At 36.5% G+C, this 19,472-nt stretch overlaps 1 protein-coding gene across 1 annotated transcript in view; it reads left to right on the forward strand.

The window, feature by feature from the left end:
* The window catches only part of COL13A1 (collagen type XIII alpha 1 chain), a 126,192-nt gene extending 114,790 nt beyond the window's left edge, over positions 1-11,402 (forward strand). The window contains exons 36-37 of the mRNA XM_087964084.1: positions 1,064-1,102; positions 5,858-11,402. Of these exons, the coding sequence (XP_087820210.1) occupies positions 1,064-1,102; positions 5,858-5,887 (69 nt within the window). The 3' untranslated portion in view covers positions 5,888-11,402. The remainder of the gene's footprint in view (positions 1-1,063; positions 1,103-5,857) is intronic.
* The last annotated feature ends 8,070 nt before the right edge of the window (positions 11,403-19,472 follow it).

The following is a 19,472-nucleotide window of genomic DNA, read 5'->3' on the forward strand; positions in this document are numbered from 1 at the left end:
TTTTTATAACCCTTCTTGCCACTGTTGTTAAATGAATCACTGCAGTTGTTAAGTGAATCTGTCAACTAAAAAGATACTCCTTTGGTCTTTTGGGCTGCCAGAAAAAGGGAGTGGGGGAAAACAAGGCATTCCTTAAATGCCTAGATAATCATCTCGGCAGCCCAACGTTGTCGGAGCATAAGAAGGTTATTGGAGAGCATGATGGATGACTCTTGGAGATGCATGTGTCCCATTGGACAAGTCACATCCAGGGTGTGGGGGGAAGTCCAGGGTCAAGGGGGAAATGTATGATGTAATTTAGTATCGGCTGCACCCAGCCACACGCCAACATAGCAACCTCTAATAAATCAATTTACTTTTCTCTGAGATGCGGCTAGAGACTTTTGCATTGAATGAGGGTGGATTTGTTGGAGCCCTGACAGCCAGCCGATACTATATCTAACATCTGACATCTGGCTTCCTCATTGACTTCACTTGTCAGAAAGTCACAAAAGGTGGCCATTGTGACCTGGAAACACTGCAACTGCCATAAATACGAGTCATTTGCCAAGCATCTGAATTTCAATCACGTGGCCGTGGGGAGGCTGCAGCAGTCTTAAATGCGAAAAAGGGTCATAAGTCGCTTTTTTCAGTGCTGTTGTAACTTCAAATGGTCCCTAAATGAATAGTTGTAAGTAGAGGACTACCTGTGCTCAGAAGCCTAACAAGGAACATTTGAAGGAAAGGCTTGATCTTTCTCAACCAGTAATAGCTCCATCCTTGAAGTGGTCTTCACAGCCATCACAGGAATTAATGGGAAGCCTTTCTGGTTTTGGTGGCCCTAGATTTCACATACCAGTAGATTGTAGTGGAAGGCTCAACGTCAATTCAATGATGGGGAACTTGGACGTGTATATTTTGCGATATAGAACTTAGCATCACTTTGGCATCCACTCTCTAAGCAAGGTGTATTTCATTAGGTCAACTTAATTGTTTTGCATGCTTGTACAGATTCTACGTTTATAATTTTCCCCCCCTGTTTTAGTCTCTTCCTCTGTCCTGATTATATAATTCTTTCTTGTAGGGGGAAGATGGATTGCCAATTCAAGGATGCTGGAATAAGGTAAAAATTCCTCAAAGTATAGCATGTTGTGATACTGGTTTTATTGCATGTTGTGAATATAGTAACAAATTATAAAGCATGAAAGTTGTATAGCAACATATTACCTTTCTATTTAGTACCATAGGTATATGACAGTTACATTCAATATTACATGTTGATTAGGGCAAAATGATACAAAAATTTTTTCTCGTGAGATGCTACTCAACTTTTTGAAGGAAGTTCATTAACTCTGGTGGGGATTTTATCTTCTGAGGGTGGTAGCAGTTCGGAATTCAGAAGAGAAAATTTGTGTGCCTCTTAACTCTCAAGGGATTCGGTGGCTCAATGGCTAAGATGCTGAGCTTGTCGATCAGAAAGGTCAGCAGTTCAAATCCCTAGCGCCATGTAATGGAGTGAGCTCCTGTTACTTGTCCCAGCTTAGCAGTTCGGATCAGTGGTGGGATTCAAATTTTTCCACTACCGGTTCTGTGGGCGTGGCTTGGTGGGCATGGCAGGGGAAAGATACTGTAAAATCTCCAGTCAGAGGTGGCATTTGCCGGTTCTCCAAACTATTCAAAATTTCCACTACTGGTTCTCCAGAACTGGTCAGAACCTGCTGAATACCACCTCTGGTTTGGAAGCATGTAAAAATGCAAGTAGAAAAATAGGGACCACTTTGGTGGGAAGGGAACAGTGCTCTGTGCGCCTTCGGCGTTTAGTCATGCCAGCCACATGCCCACGGAGACATCTTCAGACAGCGCTGGCTCACAGAGATCAGCACCGGCCCCTAGAGCCGGAAACAACTAGCATGTATGTGCGAGGGGAACCTTTACTTTTAAACTCACAAAAATGGCTGTTTAAAACAGAAGCGATTCCTCACAGACAGATTCCAGAGTTTGAGTGTATAATTCAATATCACACCAACATTTTTAACATTTAGAAAAATTTCCATGAATCTAATTATCTGTATTTAGATAGTATTATATGTAATACTATTCAAAAGTACCACAAATTCACAGGATTATATTGTATGGATCAATGACCCCTTAATTTTTTACACCTCCAACGGGATGGGTGATACTAACATAGTTTTATATGTTTTTCTTTTGCAGTGAATATTCTAACCATGGACTGGCCTGTGTGTCTGTGTGTATGTTTGTGCATAGAATATTTATTTTTATACATTGTTCTTTTTTGAAATGCCAACAGATATGCATAAAATGCTGCATATTTTTGTACATAAGATGCTACAATTCTGCTTTATAGCTGTCTGCCAGTTGCTTGTATAATTATATATATGTCGATAACCATGCTTTTTGCATTGTGGAATTCAGCTGCAATATTGGCATGATATTTGTGCACTCAAAGTACATGCCAAAGCTTAATAAGCTATTGGATAAGGATGCCAGAAAGAACCATTAAATGTACATACAAAGACACAAAAAAATGCCAATGAGTGCAAGGACATATCAAAATACTATGGATTTTTATTATTAAAAGGAAATGAAATAGAATTTGTAAATAAATTCTATATTGGTATTTTAATGTGCAAAATGAAATCAATGTAGTAAGAGGTAACAGTGGCAATTCATCTTCACTTTCCCTTACACACAAAGGGTAGAAGCACAACATTGTTCAAAAGTGAGAATAACAAACTAGTCATATGTATATACACCCTAAAAGGTTCCTAATGTCTTTAATGGGTCAAGATCAAGTCGATTTTTTCCTATCAGATTCTGAACAGAAGCACAATTTTTGATGCAAAATTACAGAGATCTTAAATTTAGCAAATAATGGAAATTTCTAGCTTTGTACATAGCTTTTCAAGAGATTCAGGAACTATGCAGAATGAGCCTTCAGAGGCAAGGACTATCAGGAGCGACCCTGGTCCTGTGCTCCTTCCTCCATAAATTTCAATTTTTACAATATCCTTGTGCCGCTGGGTCCATTTAATGCTCCCTTGAAGGAAATTCTTTAAGGGCAACAATGCAGAAAAGAAGAAGCTAACAGACACACCCTTTCCTCAGAACTGGAGATATTTTGTAAAGAACTGGAAGGGAAATGGTATACACTGCTTTCTCCCTGCCTCATAATCTCAGCATCAAGCTAAATAGAATTTGGAAGATTGTCATAATGGGTTAGGATTACCATTATTAAGAGCCGTAGTGGCGCAGTGGTTAGAAGGCAGTATTGCAGGCTGACTCTGCCTACTAACAGTTCGATCCTGACCTGCTCAAGGTTGACTCAGCCTTTCATCCTTCCAAGGTCAGTAAAATGAAGACCCAGATTGTTCGGGGGAAATATGCCGACTCTGTAAACCACTTATAGAGGGCTGTAAAGCACTGAGAAGTGGTACATAAGTCTAAGCGCTATTGGTATTGCTATTATTCAAAATGCATTCAAAGAGATTTGAGTCGAGGGAAATTTTGTATTGCATGTGTGCATTTCAATCCCAACAGCTATAAGTGATCGCCATGAAAGATCAGGACTGTAGAAGAAACAGAAATTACACAGTATCATTTTCTTTGACTCACATAAACTCTTTCTAAAGCTACCATTTCTTGGGCCCATTCATTTCTATTTCTTCTGGGCAGCTGGCAGCTTGAGGAAAAGCTATTCAGCAAAAATAGTCCCACAGCAGTTCTATTAATCCCCTGAACCACAAGATGGGTGGCAAATAAATTTGATAAACAAGTAAATAAATAAATATTACTCTGTTTTCGTGCCTTCTATCATAATTATAAGAACTCCGATTGCCAAATTGTAGCTGTGTCTTTGGTGATCTCGGTGAATAGTTTACACCAGTGTCTCTTAAACTTTTTGAATCTCAGGATTCCTTCCCACTTTTAAAAAATATGGTAGATCCCAAAAGAGATTTTGGTTGTATGGATTATATTTATCGAATAGAATAGAATAGAATAGAATAGAATAGAATAGAATAGAATAGAATAGAATAGAATAGAATAGAATAGAATTCTTTATTGGTCAAGTGTGGTTGGACACATAAGGAATTTGTCTTGATGCAAATACTCTCAGTATATATAAAAGAAAAGATACATTCGTCAAGGGGCAAGAATCATAAGATACAGCACTTAATGATAGTCATAGGGTACAATAAGCAATCAAATCATACTAGGAAACAGTCCATATAAATCGTAAGGATACAATTTATATCAATGTTTATTACATTAAAAATTACAATTGGTGCACTTGCTGCCACTATCACTTCTTATAATTGTTTGATGGGATTTTAACATAGTATTTCTCAACAAAGGCTGGCAAATAATATGGATTTTGCATGCCCCTGAGAGGCTCTTGGGAAACCCCCAGAGTTTGAGAAACACTGGTTTATATTCTGTTAGACTAGACTTGGGTAACAAATGCTAGATGTTTGTCTTGTTGCTTTTTTCTAGTCTTGGGCATAATATATTCCTTCCCTCCAACTTACTATCGCACTTCTTTATATTGAATTTTGCAAAACTAACAGAGTTGGTTGCATTGAGGTTTTCTATATTATATTTCTATAATCCAACCAGCAAATTCTGGCTGCCATCACTAACTACAATAGTGTGCAGTGAGATTTAAATAAGTCCATACATAAATAAATAAACCCATAAGTAAGTCCACAGGCAGTCCTTGAGATACAACCATTCATTTAGTCATCAAAGTTACAAAAGCACTGGAAAAAAGTGATGTATAACTGGTTTTCTCACTCAGGACGGTTTCAGCATCCCCATGGTCACATGATCAAACTTCAGGCTCATGGCAACTCACATGTATTCATGATGGTTGCAGTGTCCTGGGGTCATGTGATCACCATCTGTGATCTTCCAACAAATCAATGGGGGGGAGCCAGATTCCTTTAATGACTGCATGATTCACTTAACAACTGTGGTGGTGATTTGCTTAACAACTGTGGCAAAAAGATCATAAAATGAGGCACAACTATGGCCTCACTTAGCAAGGAAATTTTGGGCTCGATTGTGGTTGTAAGTCAAGGACTACCTGTGCTGCACCTTACTGTGCAACTCCAAGAGGCCTTTACCACTCGTGTCTTAGATTCATTTGACACAATATGCCATGTACTTATGGTGCCAGTTACTGATCTGAGCGATGAACTGTAGGAAAACTGAAAATATACGGCTGCAAATGACAGTTATTTTTTTAAAGTATGGTACAGATATAGAGGGGACGCGGTGGCTCAATGGCTAAGATGCTGAGCTTGTCAAGCAGAAAGATTGGCAATTCAGCAGTTCGAATCCCTAGCACTGCATAATGGAGTGAGCTCCCATTACTTGTCCCAGCTTCTGCCAACCTAGCAGTTCGAAAGCATGTAAAAATGCAAGTAGAAAAATAGGGACACTTTGGTGGGAAGGGAAGAGCGTTCCATGTGCCTTCAGCATTTAGTCCTGCTGGCCACATTAGCACGGAGACGTCTTCGGACAGCGCTGGCTCTTTGGCTTTGTAATGGAGATCAGCACCACCCCCTAGAGCTGTAAATGACTAGCACATATGTGCAAGGGGAATCTTTACCTTTACCTTTTACAGATGAAAATGGCAACTAGAAGTGGGCGCTAGCAATATAAGCCAAATACTGAACTTGCAGCTAGAAAAGGCAAATGTAGACCTCACTGTAATACACAACACTGCAGCACAAGATAAGTAATTCCAATTTCCAAGGGAGATTTTTACCTAGTGTTTATGCAAATAGAAGCAGCATTTTTATTACCCTGATGAGACCTTTCTCTGTAAAATAATTACATCTGTCCCTTAAAGGGTCAAACTCCTTGGCTGATAGCAAAATAATGAAACAAGTAAGAGAGTGCAGATAACTTGTGGAAGGTCTACGGCGATGACCGAAGAACCTCTTGCTCAAAGATTTGCTGAAGATGTTGCATTACCGCCAACGAGCATCGTCATGTTCTTGAGTCATGCACATCGGAGTTTTGTTCCTGAACGCAGGCCTGGTGAGGCTACAGAAGATGGACTCAGCAGCGGGTTTTTGCTCCCTCCTTTCAGAGTCGGCACAAAGTCGATCAGGAAAGAAATTGGCTTCTGTTTCCTACTTTTTCCTTTTCAGTTTGGTTTGTGATGGAAGCCTTCAGTAAAGAGCTCAACCACGTTGTCTAACATGGTGTGAAATGTATTAGGACAACGGTTCTATGACTGCTGGATTTTTTTTTAAGGACTTTCCATTTGAATCTAGATTTTTGAATAGCCCAGTGAAAATACAACCAGTTCAACCAGTTCATCACTTTCTGCTTGCCAGTTGATGAACATTCATGTACTGTATTCAGATTTGATGATTCCCTCCTCAATACTTTCATAGATTCTCTTCGAAAGCAAATGAAATAATTTTCTTCCAGAAAAGTTATTTCTTTTCCGTGTAGTAAAAAATCATTTTCATTTTAGCATTGTTTTCATTGTTTTAGTAATTTTTGGACTTGTACTTTTTGTCTTGGAAACATATGGCTTGAAGTTTGTCCTGATAATATATTATATAGATTTTTTTTTTCAACACAACTGTCCCAGTACTAAAACTTAGAGATTACTGCTTTTATAGTATGGGGAAAACCATTAGCCAAAAAAGTAAAACAGTTTGCCTTTGATTCTATTACTGAAGATTTTTAGTAAATTATTTGTATACAGTTCTGCAGAAATAATAATCATTTACGATATAGTTGCAGTACCGCACAGTTTATCAATGTATATTCATCCCTTTGTTTGCATACATCAACTTTAAAAAGAATGAGATATTCTGACTTCTGGAATGTCTTCTTTTATGAAGATATGCTCAAACAATCAATTTTGTTTCTCTGATTTTTTTTCTGATCTTTTTGTATTTATTAGATGTATACCTCTTAGTGAAATATCAGTCCAAACATACAATCCAGTGTCTTGAACAACAACTTGCTGACATAGAATAGTCTTCCAAATTTTTGGAGCTGATTCATACATGAACTCTATAAGCCTTTTGAAGCATTGGGAAATATCTGGATTAATAACTGTCCATTTAAAAAAAGGGTGACAATAAATGAAGTAGAAATGCTTGTTGAATCAAACAACTTTCCATGAATAATAATTCTTACTTTCTCTTTCTGAGATAGCTCCCTCCAAATTCTTAAAATTCTATTTCTGAATACTGAAGGAAATTGTATAAGATATTCATTGGGGATCCTAAAGGTAATGGCTTTCTCTTAATGAATGGAAGCACATACATAATCCAATGCATCCTTTTGTGATTCGTTTTCCAAGTACAAGATTCTGAACTTGTACTATTCTATTCAGTGAAGCTGTAGAAGAGTTTTTAAACAGAGAAATAACTTGTAAAAATTACTTTACTGTAAAAACTAGGTAATACCAAATTGTCACTTTTTAAGCTTTATCTTATAGCAAAATCAGAAATAAATCTGAATGATCCAAGATTTTTAATGCTATTTTTCATTCATCTATAATATAAAATTAAATCTAATTCCTACACATATTGATCACTAAGCAGTGAATAGTTGTAACTAAATATCATCAAAATCAATAGTTTGAGCATGGATATACTACACCAGCCATAATTCAGAACTCTTGTTAAGACTGTTCTCAGATACCACATTTATTCAGTGTTGTAGTCAGTTCTCCAAGGAGATCCAAAACAACCTTTCTTCGGTTTCAGAGAAGCTGCCATCTCACATGAAGCAAGAAAAACAGATGTTGTATTTACAAAAAATATAATTGATGCAAGGTTTGATTTCTCCTTGAATTTCTATAGACTTGTATATCTGCATCTGTGTGCAGAGAAAAAAAATGTGACCAGAACTGCAGGGCGGTGTGCCTTTTTATTATGTAAGAAATATATATATATGAGTTTACTTGTGTTAAGTTAGCAATGACCTATCTTATTATTCATTATGTAGTATTACATTTTTCTTTTTCTTAAGCTATACTTTTAGTCATTTCACTTTAAGGCTTTCTGGAATGCATGGATGCTGTAACTGTTCCTAATTCTATGTTTCTGAATAATGCTTTTCTTGCCTCCCAAATTACTGTATAATTTTGGTGCTTTTTTTCCTGAGAGACTAATGTTCAGTTGACAATTTATTTTCCACAAACTATCCTGGGGACCAAACAAACATAGATTCCCTAATTAATTACCGGTAGTTCTAATAATGCAGGTTCAGCTTTCCACAATCTGGTGTCCTCCAGTTGACATACTTCAAAGTCTATCATCCTTAGCCAGCATAGCTAAGGGGAGCTGAAATCCAACACATCTGGAAAACACCAGGCTGAAGAAAGCTAATAACACTACAAGGATGTATAATAAAAGTAATGCAGTGCAGCTAATGATATATAAATAAGAGGATGCATATACAAGTGTAGATATAATCAGTATATTTTTCAATTACATATGCATCCTGTGGAAGCAATTCCTCTCCCCTCTCCTTTCATTTTAGTTGTTGGCCATCACTGTGTACAACTATGGCTAAACTGAAGGCATAATTTATAGGGTTTTTTTAAAAAAAAAGTTTAGGGACCAGAAGATATAAAGAAATTGTTTTATTTGATGATAAGTAATTGTTCAAACAGAAGGTGGGCTTGGAATCTATTGTTATTGAGAAGAATGAGTGACTAATGCTAATTCAAAACTTTGAAATGGTAGCTGAAATTGAAAACTTCCATGCTGCCTTTTTTGCCTAATCCATCAAAACTTGACAATATCTAGACTTTTTAATATGTGTTCATGAGAGATGCTGATGACCCAGCATTTTCTACCCACATTGGTCCTACTGCCTGGGAGTTCGGCATCCCTCAAGTTAAATTTTAGCAACATCTGGCATATCCAGATTGTTTACTGCTGTCCAAAGTAAACTATTTGTGTACCATTGGAAATAGGCAATCAGCATCTTGACACACTGATTGTTTGCTTTGTGAAACATCACCCTGATTTTGATTGGAAACACAGTACTGGACCTAATGAACTTTTTTAATACGTCTGATTGAAATGTTCATTGTGCAGTTTTGGAACTGTTTTACAAAAACAATTACTAGATTTCAGTGAGGTTTTAGGGCATTTAGATTGCTTGCATATTGAACTTAGGCTGCGGTATTTCAGATCTAAAAAAGGAAAGTCTAGCTCAACTTTATACCATTACATACAACTGGACAAAAAAATACACTATAGTTGTTACATGTGGTAATCTAGGTTTTCTTGTTGCTGTTGGTTAACATATAATTTTAAAAATTAGACATTAATGAGAATTATTAGGAAAAGCCATAAAACCCATAAATAGGTCTTCCATCATGTAAAAATCTCAGTGAGCACATTAAATAATGCAAGATAGTGCTGATAAATTTCCTGCCCATTTATCTGAAAATATCTTGCTTCAACCTATTTTTTAATTTCTCTGGTGAATGTGACCTTATTTCTTGTGTCACGTTTGCTGCTTAGCCATCCATATATTTTCACAATACACACCAATAAAATTCTTAAAGAACAATTTTCTGAATTCAGTGCCAAAAAGAGAAGTGAAATCTTGTCTGCTAATAATTTTGAACAGTGAAATAGATGTGAATCTACTGCTTCCTATCTTACCCGCTGAAGGGTTGTTTTATATCTCAGGCTACTTTTCTTTGCCAGAAAAGTACAATTGAATTTGGAGGTATTTTTCCAACTATCCAAACTTTTTTGCAATTATGAGAAACATTACATCATCTCCAATTACAGCAGTATAAACTCTTATGCAAGCATTAGCCATTATTTTTCTTTATCAGAACAACAGTTAGCATGCAAAAATGCTTGACACAATTTTGATAGGTAAAAATCATTTTAAAAAATTGACTTGATCCAAATATTAATATTCATTTATTAAATCTGTCCACAAACTGGAGCACACTGTAAGAAATCTGTGATATGATGTTCAGATCTAAATTTCCCAATGTGCATATTTAAGCAGTCTGTACATAAAAATGTGAAAAAAATACATAATCTCAGTGATTTATATAACAAAAAAAAAAATCACTCACAAAAGTGTGTATGCTAAAGAAAGTATTAATTCGTGATTCATATTTGAATAAATAAAATGCACACACAAATGCCTTATGTCATGTAAGTTTTCTTACTTTTCCTGTAAGTTCATGGTTGTAGAGATGAGTATGGTAAAATGACTCAAAAATAGGAATTTGAGAAAACCCAAAGGCACTGAAGAACTTTTGAATAGGCCCTGTATTACATTGAAAGTCTGCATTGCTTGAACTAAGGCGTATTGAAGCTTGCCCATTCTGGGTTGTTGTTTTTTTTTGGTATCTTACCTCTTAATAATCAATGGGATCTTGAAATAACTTCAAAAATTTTTTTATACAAGACAGAAACAGTGTTTATTTATGGATAAATAATCCTTCAAGAGATTAGCACTTTTTTTTTAATTGGCCATTCATTACATAATTAATTTCTGCAGAATAAGACTTCTGGAAGCATTTTTTTGTTGATGTTGTTTCTGCTTTGTTTACTTACAGGACATAGTTTGCCTTTTTATCTAATGATAGTTGATGTACAAATTCTTAGCCAACTTTATCAAAGCTGATTTATAAATGAGTGTTGACGGGGCATTGTTTTTACATTTTGTTATTAGGATATCAAGTGATCTGAGTTTGAAATCTCTGTGTTTGTACATACTTTTGTTGAACTTTCCATTTTTGTTAAATAATTACTTTGTTAAATATGCCTAAATATTATAAGGTATTTTAATATGCTTTTGAAAACTGTTTCTATTCTTTTCCTTAAAATAACTATCACTATATATATTTCATTACATTATTTTCTGTAAATCATTATTTAAAATCTAATACATTGTACTGTTATATTATGTTTCTTCAGATAGGATTATCTTCATATAATACAAAAGCATCCAGTTATGTATATCTTTAAGCAAAATAATCCTGACTGTGGAATTTAAGTACTATTATATACACATGACACTATTTTAAAAACATGGATCCTTTTTCATACAGAAATCCACTGAACTGAGGATACATTTTCTTCTTTCTCGAAGTTTTACAAAATTGGAATTGTAGTCAAATCTAAAGGATATTCAGTTGACCAGTAATGACAATATTTTATCATGAATGATGGGATAACTCTTTGACTCCCATTCCAAGAAAATACTAATATTCTCTGTATTAATTTTGGAATGAGATAGTTTGGCCTTAGCTTTATGCATTTCTGTACTGTTTGTATATGATGTAAATATTTTCCTTTTTAAAATGTTTACTTTTTATTATTTCATCTGCCAGTTTCAATGCAACCACTATATAAAAAATAATAATAAAGTGTGGGTTCTCTTCCAAAACATTCCTTCTCAAGTTTCCTTTCTTACATCTATTTTACCTTATAAAGTAGTTGCATTTTACTATTTGAGCTTCATCTGCACTGAAAACTTTTCATGAAACCTAATAACAAATACTTCCTAAGCAATTGGTGGTGTGCGAGATGGGTAAAAATGCAACTCCTACATAAAAATGTTATCTATAATTCTGCAGAAATGTTTTGTGAGAGTCTCTCCTAAGTGTCTCTTATCTTCAACCAAACCCAATTCTTTCTGCTTTTCGAGATAAGTACTAGCACTTGTTACACCCAATTGCATTAAACTCACACTTTGTTGAAATTAATACCATACATTTTAGCCCAGGGGGTGTTCAAACTTGGCAATTTAAAGACTTGTGGACCAACTCCTAGAATTCCCCAGCCAGCCATACTGGCTGGGAAATTCTAGGAGCTGAAGTCCACAAATCTTAAAGTTGCCAAGTTTGGAGACCCGTTTTAGCCTTTAAATAAGAGATGGAGTCACTGACCCGGAGCCAAATTTCACTTGCATTAGCACATCTGGAATACAGAAGCACCACGGGAGAGTCCCAGGCTCCCCCTTTCCACCCTTATCAGTTTCCTTGAATTTCCTTCAATGCGCTAAGGATCGACTCCCGGGGAGAGGGATGCAATACCGCCTTGTGCACCAGGGGTAAGGCTAAAGCGGAAAAGGCAGTGAGACATTGAGGACTCAGCCCACCCACAACAAGCAGGAAAGGGGCCATCCAGTTCTTAGCAAAGGGCTTTGCCCGCTGGCCCCAAGAGGATGTGCTCGACCGCAGCACTGAAAACAACTTCCATCATCGCTGCTAACTGCGCCTGCACAGGTACTGGAGTGGCGTGGACAGCGACAAGAGGCTTGTGCAAAACATTGGCGTGATATAGTCCCAGTTTCCATGATTGCTGCTGGTTTCCTTTTAGGTTTCCGGGTCCTATATAGAGAAGAAGAAGAAGCCAAGATTGATTCTGGTCTGCATTTTCTGGCTGATAGAAGAACCTCCTGCTTGTTACTTACAGTCATCTGTTAACTTGGGTTTGACCTAGCAATCAGAGAGCAATGCGAAAGCACAGAAAGGAATAGGAAACGTTTGTAAACAATGAAAGCTGATTCTTTGAAGCAAGTGTTTCTCAATCTTGGCAATTTGATGTGTGGACTTCAACTCCCAGAATGCATTTCCTCAAGCCGGGGGATTCTGGGAGTTGGAGCTCTCACACAAATGGCCAAGGTTAGGAAACATTGGTTTAAAGAACTCTTTCCAAGTATTAAGTTTCATTTTTCTTCATAAAAATGCAACAGTGAAACACAGCTGCACTCCAACTTCAACTGAGCAGGAACCAAATATGAGCAGATTGGGGTAAAGCAAGAAGCAGGTGTTAATAATATATACACTTTCTCATTACTGCATAACGGGCAGTGCACTACTGTACTGTAATGTTTCATAATGTTCTCCATCATTGACCTATGAAGTCATATATTTATAAGGACCATTGGAAGGTAAAATCACATTCTTCTGGGATTGCTATTAATTTCATTTAGACCTGAGTAGAAATCCCAGTGATATTAGCTTTGTAGTGCTTGTGTTTGAATTCACAGATATACCTATAATTTGGCATAATAATTTAAGTTTTGGAATGATAACAAGTTCCAGGTTTTATCCTTTCTCCACCATATAACCTCAGTAGATGTCATTTATTCTCTCTCAGCCCAGTCTATCTTGTAGTTGTTGGTGGGAGGTGGATTAAAAGAATGCCCTGTTTATGCTATCTTGTACACCTGTTATGTAAATATAATAAAATGGAAAAAATAGCACCAACAATCACTGTACCTGGTAAGCACCTATCTTGGAGGAAATTGGTATTTACTACCGGTACTTATAAATATAGCAAATAGGATAATTCAGAAATGAATGTAAGCTATGGAAAGAAATCACAGCAAGAATGGTTTTCAGATCTCAGTCTTACACTTGATATACTTTTTTTTTAATGGGTTGTATTTCCTAACCCAACATTTTTGCTCTGTTCTTCAAATCAAATTCATGGGGTGGGGGAGCAGTCTTAAAATGCAAATATGGCAAGTGGGAAGTTGCTGATGACCGTATTAAAAGAAAACCATGCAAGGGGTGTGCTGAAGACAACACCATAGCAAACATATTTGTGAAGGTGATTCCAGAAGAAATTGAATTCAGAACAGCTACTGAGGGCACATTTCCTTGCATGCTCTAATGCATTTCTGCATTCATTAGAAAATTGCACTCTGCACGGTGCAGGACTCATGCAAAAGCCAAGGGATCTTTGCTCATCGTTGCACTTTTTGTCATATGGGGTGATCTAAACATGACAAGGGCAACACCGATGACCTATCGGTATCATCTGATGCTTCCAGGAGAAAAGTCATTTAGCTGACACTCAGACAGTTATTTAAAAAAAAAATTGTGGGTTGTGCAGGCAAAGTTATAGTCGTTTAGCTCTGTTTCAAGTGAAACTTCTACTATGCTGTGTTGGCTGCAATGAAGAGGATGCTGAAATTGTTTCCAGTTTTACCTCTCGTTAGAATAGGTCCAATAGCCATTCTTGGATTCTTTAAGGAGGATCTTTTCAGTGAATTCTGCTCTTGAATTCTGCACTCTGTGATCAGTAACACAATGAAATCACTTCTCCCCAAGGCAATTGTTGTAGCTATGAAACTAAGAAACTTTAAATAAAGATTAAAGATTAAAAAAAAAAAAGATGTTTCAAATTATGGAAAGTCAAGGGTCTTGACTAGCAATCCACACCAGAGGCAGGCTATTTTTTTCTTTACAAATGGTTTCAGTATCCCATACAGTATTATTCTTTTGATTCATATTTTTCCTTATTATTCTTTATTCATATTATTCCTTATTATCGCAACCAAATTAACATGACTATAGAAATAAAACTGCATCATGCACTTATAGTAAAATTGCTTTACTAGATATTTGGAGAACCTGTAAAAAGGCCTAAGATTAAAAAGGCTGGAGCCAGGCACATCAAATGTACTCCTTTAGCAACAAAATTATAATTAATTTTCTTTCCATTAACGTTACAGTGGAATTCACCTGAATAAATAACAACACTTTATCTATAGAAATAATAGATAATTTGGGGTTCAAATCAGATCAGATCTACAGATACAAGAACTTTGTAGTACATGTATTAAATGAATCAAATTACTATTGCTAGCCCATTTTATGAAAACACCTTATTCTTCCTATATAAACTTCAATTAATCCACATTTCTTTATTTATTAAGTTTGCTTAATAAACTGTAAGCAGTAAACCGTTAGTCATCATCATCACCCTCTAATAGTTCTATAATTATTTGGCAACAGTCACTTCCATATATAGGTCACAATTTATGGATAGTATCAGATGGTTAACTAAGTTAAACCTTTATTGTAAGTAAGCTTTCCATAAAAAGCAATGTATAGCCAAGGATTTAATAACATATTCAATGGATTAAGTACTGTGTATGGCAAACTGTATTCATTACCTTACATTCATTCATTTAAGAATTTTGTAGTTACATTTCTTAATTTAAATTCTGACAATACTTGCCATTTCTTTCTCATGGTGGACTAATTCAGATAGCAATTGAAGTTGCAACTATAATTTAGTTGTAGAAGGAAGATTTTAACTCTCAGCTGTTCAGCCGAAGTCCAGAAAGAAAGGGAAATAAAGCTCCATGGCACGTAGACAAGTCTTTATTCGTCCATATATTAGTCCGGGTTCGGGTAACAAGAAGCATCAAAAATGATAGTAAAGTGAGCTCTGGCACACCTCGCAGCCAGAGCTGTATTTATCCACCAGAAAATAACGTTATGAATTTATCCACCATCCGGTGGCCGCTACCGCTTAATTTCCGGTCACTATGTAACCCTCGATACCGTGCATTCTTCCGTTAATTATCCACCCTCCTTTACCATGCCCACAACTGAGCCCAAAGTTTTTGTTGCTAAGTGGGAAATTTGTTAAGTGAGTTTTGTCCCATTTTACAACTTTTCATGCCACATTTGTTAAGTGAATCACTGAGTTGCTAAATTAGTAATATGGTTGTTAAGTGAATCTGCTTGTCAGAAGTGACTTTGCTTGTCAGAAGGTTGCAAAAGGTGATCAGCCAACCCCAGGACACTGCAACCGTCATAAATGTGAGTCAATTGTCAAGCATCCAAATGTAAATCAAGTAATCATGGGGATGGTCCAATGGTCATAATTGTGAAAAAGAGTCATAAGTCACTTTTTCAGTGCTGTGGTAACTTTGAACAGTCACTAAGTGACCTATTGTAAGTCAAGGACTACCTGTGCAATGGAGGCATCTCGAAAATTGTTGCTCCATTTACTGCTACTGCAAAAATCTTATCCTGTGCAGTTGTCGGTATTCAATCATTCATTTCTTTCCAGCTCTGACCTGATCGACATCAGTACCACAGGTTGTCAGTCACCACTTATTTTAAATTCTGAAAAATTATGCTTGCATCACCAGTAAGAGATCTAGACACCTTGTCCCTAGTTTGACTTTTCCAAGCATCAGGTTCTTCTCCAAGGATGTTTACTTCAACATATTTCATGTTTTAGAGTTATTGTTAGTTCTGCCAATGATTTTAATTTCACCTGATAATTATTTGTTCTTGCAGGCTGTATTCTACATAATTTTCTCCAGCATGACAATCCAGACTTCAGTTTTTCTTCATTTAGACTTGCTGAAATTCAGTTTCCACATCAGTGTTACAGCTTGGAAAACCACTGTCTTCACAATACTTTTATTAGTGTGATGTTTACTGCTTCAATACTTTAAAACTGTCAAAGTATGATTAGCAGATGTCTCCACTTCATGGTTACAGCTACAATTGCTGTGGATTTTTCAGCCTAAGAATATAAACCCTGTTATTACACCAAAGAGGTATTATTAACACATCTGAGGTTGTTATTTCTCCTAGCAACTTTTAATTCTAATGTGTATGAGTCCACCATTTTTTTCATGGAATGTTTGGACGATAACAAACTGATTTCCAACAGCTTGGATTTAGCAGCTATAAAAATTCAAAAAATTCGCAAGGATGACAGATGTCCTTCTGATGGAAGAAGTGTTCAAGTTACTTTAGTGTGAACAGTTGTTTCTGATCTGCCCTAGGAATTGGGTCCTTGGTAGATGTATGCAAATGTCCCCATCCATAAATCATTCCATACAGGGGACAGTCAGGTTTGGGTAGTCTATGTCCAGACCAAGATATGTAGAAGAAAAGCAGTGTCTGAGAAATAAAGGAAGCACCAGAAAGCTGGGGTGAAGCATTGGTTGGCAGGTTGGATGTGCCATGCTTGGATAAAGGGCAATGACCAAGGGGAGATTTGCTTTAACCATGCCCTTGAATTCTAGCAGTGGAGCACTTGCACTGCCTTCCTCATCTTCCTAGTATCTTGTGCTTCTTGTCTGCAGGTCAGCATAGGTGACATACAGTTAGAGGAACACCCAAAGGTTACAAAAGGCAACTGGACTTTCTTTCTTGGTTTTTTTTTTCTCTTGAAAACATTTCGCTTCTCAGGCAAGAAGCTTCTTCAATTCTTGCTCTTGTTCAGAACTGAAGAAGCTTCTTGGATGACAAAACTTTTTCAAGGGGAAAAAAAACAAGAAAGTCCAGTTGCCTTGAAAAGCACAAGATACTTTGGGACAACCATGGCATGGATGATTGAGAAACTCTATAGGAAGGGGCAATACATATCAGCCTTGTGTAAAATTTGTCCAGATTTTTTAAGAAAATCTAGATCAACCCAATTACAATTTCATTTCAGCCTGGCTTACTATTTTGCCTTTGCTGTGCTATTTCTATTAAAACCACAGGCCACATTGTTTTACAATAATAAATATACAGGGATATACATTTTCATCTCATAACCTTTGATAATTTTAGTTTACTTTATTGTCATTGCACCTCGCACAACAAAATCAACCATCTTCAGTGCACATCATGACCATGAAAATAAACACAAACACACATCCTTCACCCACCCAACTAATAAAATTCTAAGGCCATTCAGATTTGTTTTAGTTGGATTATTTATTCTCAAGCAGGTGCAAATCTTGCAACATTTTGCTATATTTCAAAAAATTGGCAGGTACTGATAATATCAGAATGATTCACTGCTCTATTATTTACCTTATGTGCTTATGTGTCAATTGGGCAATTACTGTAATAAAAATATCTCTTATTTATCTAATTCATGATCATTTAATCATTGAATGTTGTTCTCAATTCCTGTTCAGTAATTCCCCAAGTGCATCTTGATACCCATGTCAAAATACAAGTTTCTCTTATATTTGTTCTTGAAAACCTTGCACCAAGCAAATATGTATAAAGTGAGATACATACTGAACTAGTAGAAAAAGCAGTTGTGGGGTATGGTATCAAATTTTGTAACCCAAAATGGCATTAAAATTTGTAACATAAAATGTGTTCATACATTTTAGAGCCTTATTCCTAAGCACATTACTCAAATTTGATTTCTTTCTTGACTCATATTCTATGAACAGGGAAAGCATTTTCTACAACTGAATTTCTAATCCACATGGTAATCACTATAGCAGAGAAAGTGATATAACACATGACAGCACTACAAATTTTATTAACAATTTTTGTTATTTATTATTTATTTTATTTACAGGAAATAAAATAGGCTTACAAGAACCAATATACATGTACAAGATTCAGCTGGCAAGAAAAGCAAAGTGTTCAAAACAAGACCAAAACAAAGCAAGCAAAAGGAGACTCTACAATCAGCATCTCCCCAAGGCAGTCAGAAATGTAATAATTTCCGATGGTAAATTACAGGAGGATGGGAGCCACATCACTCTTGGGGAAGGGGACATTCCAGAGGCTCATGTTGCACACAGTAGATTTGCATATGTTAAAAATTCATCCTAGAGTTGTGTATCTTTCACCAGCATAATACATCCAATCTTGTTTGGATAATTTGGATGGAGAGGTAGGATAACCATCAAAATGGTAAATAAGTAAGGACACTGTTTTATTAGATTCCAAAGCTGCTCAACTCTAGAATGACTCTGAGTAACTTACAATAAACATTAGAAAGCAAATTCCAGATGTACAAAGCTGACATAGATTTTTTTTGAGAACTTGTTGGCTGATGAAGTATCATTTCTCTCCCCCTAGTTGTACATTAGTACAATTGTGTTTTCAATAATTTGTAAAATACGGAATAAAATAAAACTGTGTAAACTCCTCAAGAGGATTGCAGTCTGCTAAAATATAAGCAAAAAGGCTTGTACACAGACAAGGAAAGTCAACTTCTGAAGACTTCATTCAATTATCAAAAGCAGGTCTTCATCTGTGCTCCTCTTCCCTGTGAGGCACTTTTTAAGATTTGCACAGGTCTAATAAGAATCGTTATATGTTGTAACAGAGTTCAAAGCATGTGCCTGTAGCTATCGCTGTAAAAGCATGAAACTCAGAAATCTGTTGGAACTAAGTACGATAAGTTGTTGTAATTAACCCAAAAGTACACTCAATTACCTACAAACCTTTCTGTTCTACACCCACAAGTAAACCCGCAAATCTGAATTATCTTCGAATGAACATTACTTCGTTTGTAAACTGTGGTTTGCAAATATTCAGAAATGAGGTAGAAAGGTTTTTTTTTTCTTTTGCAATAAATAGGAATGAGAAAAGTTGCTTTTTTGAAGGAGTTCTGCGGCTGGAAGAGGAGGACTCATAGGGCATCAGTGAAGAACCCATTCATCGCTCTAAGCGCGTCTCAAAACCCAACGAGGGATGCGCCGTAATAGATCGCCAGTAAGTTGGGTGGATGTTTGCCGCATCTCCAAATCACCGCCCGACCTTCCGGAACTAACCAAAACCCATTTTTTTCGGGCCAGGCTTTCTTCGAGGTGATAAGCAGCTTCCTGGGAGCCGCGGCCGAGAAGAACCAACCTCGCCGGAGACAGAGAGGAGAGAGCATCGATTCGCATCGCGGCGGGGCGGATGGCTGGGTCTCTGCCAGGCAGCCATTGCA

Source organism: Notechis scutatus, chromosome 4 (genome assembly GCF_049901735.1).
Source record: "Notechis scutatus isolate UNSWTSFEM ecotype Mainland chromosome 4, rNotScu1.2, whole genome shotgun sequence".
NCBI classification, from domain to species: Eukaryota; Metazoa; Chordata; class Lepidosauria; order Squamata; family Elapidae; genus Notechis; species Notechis scutatus.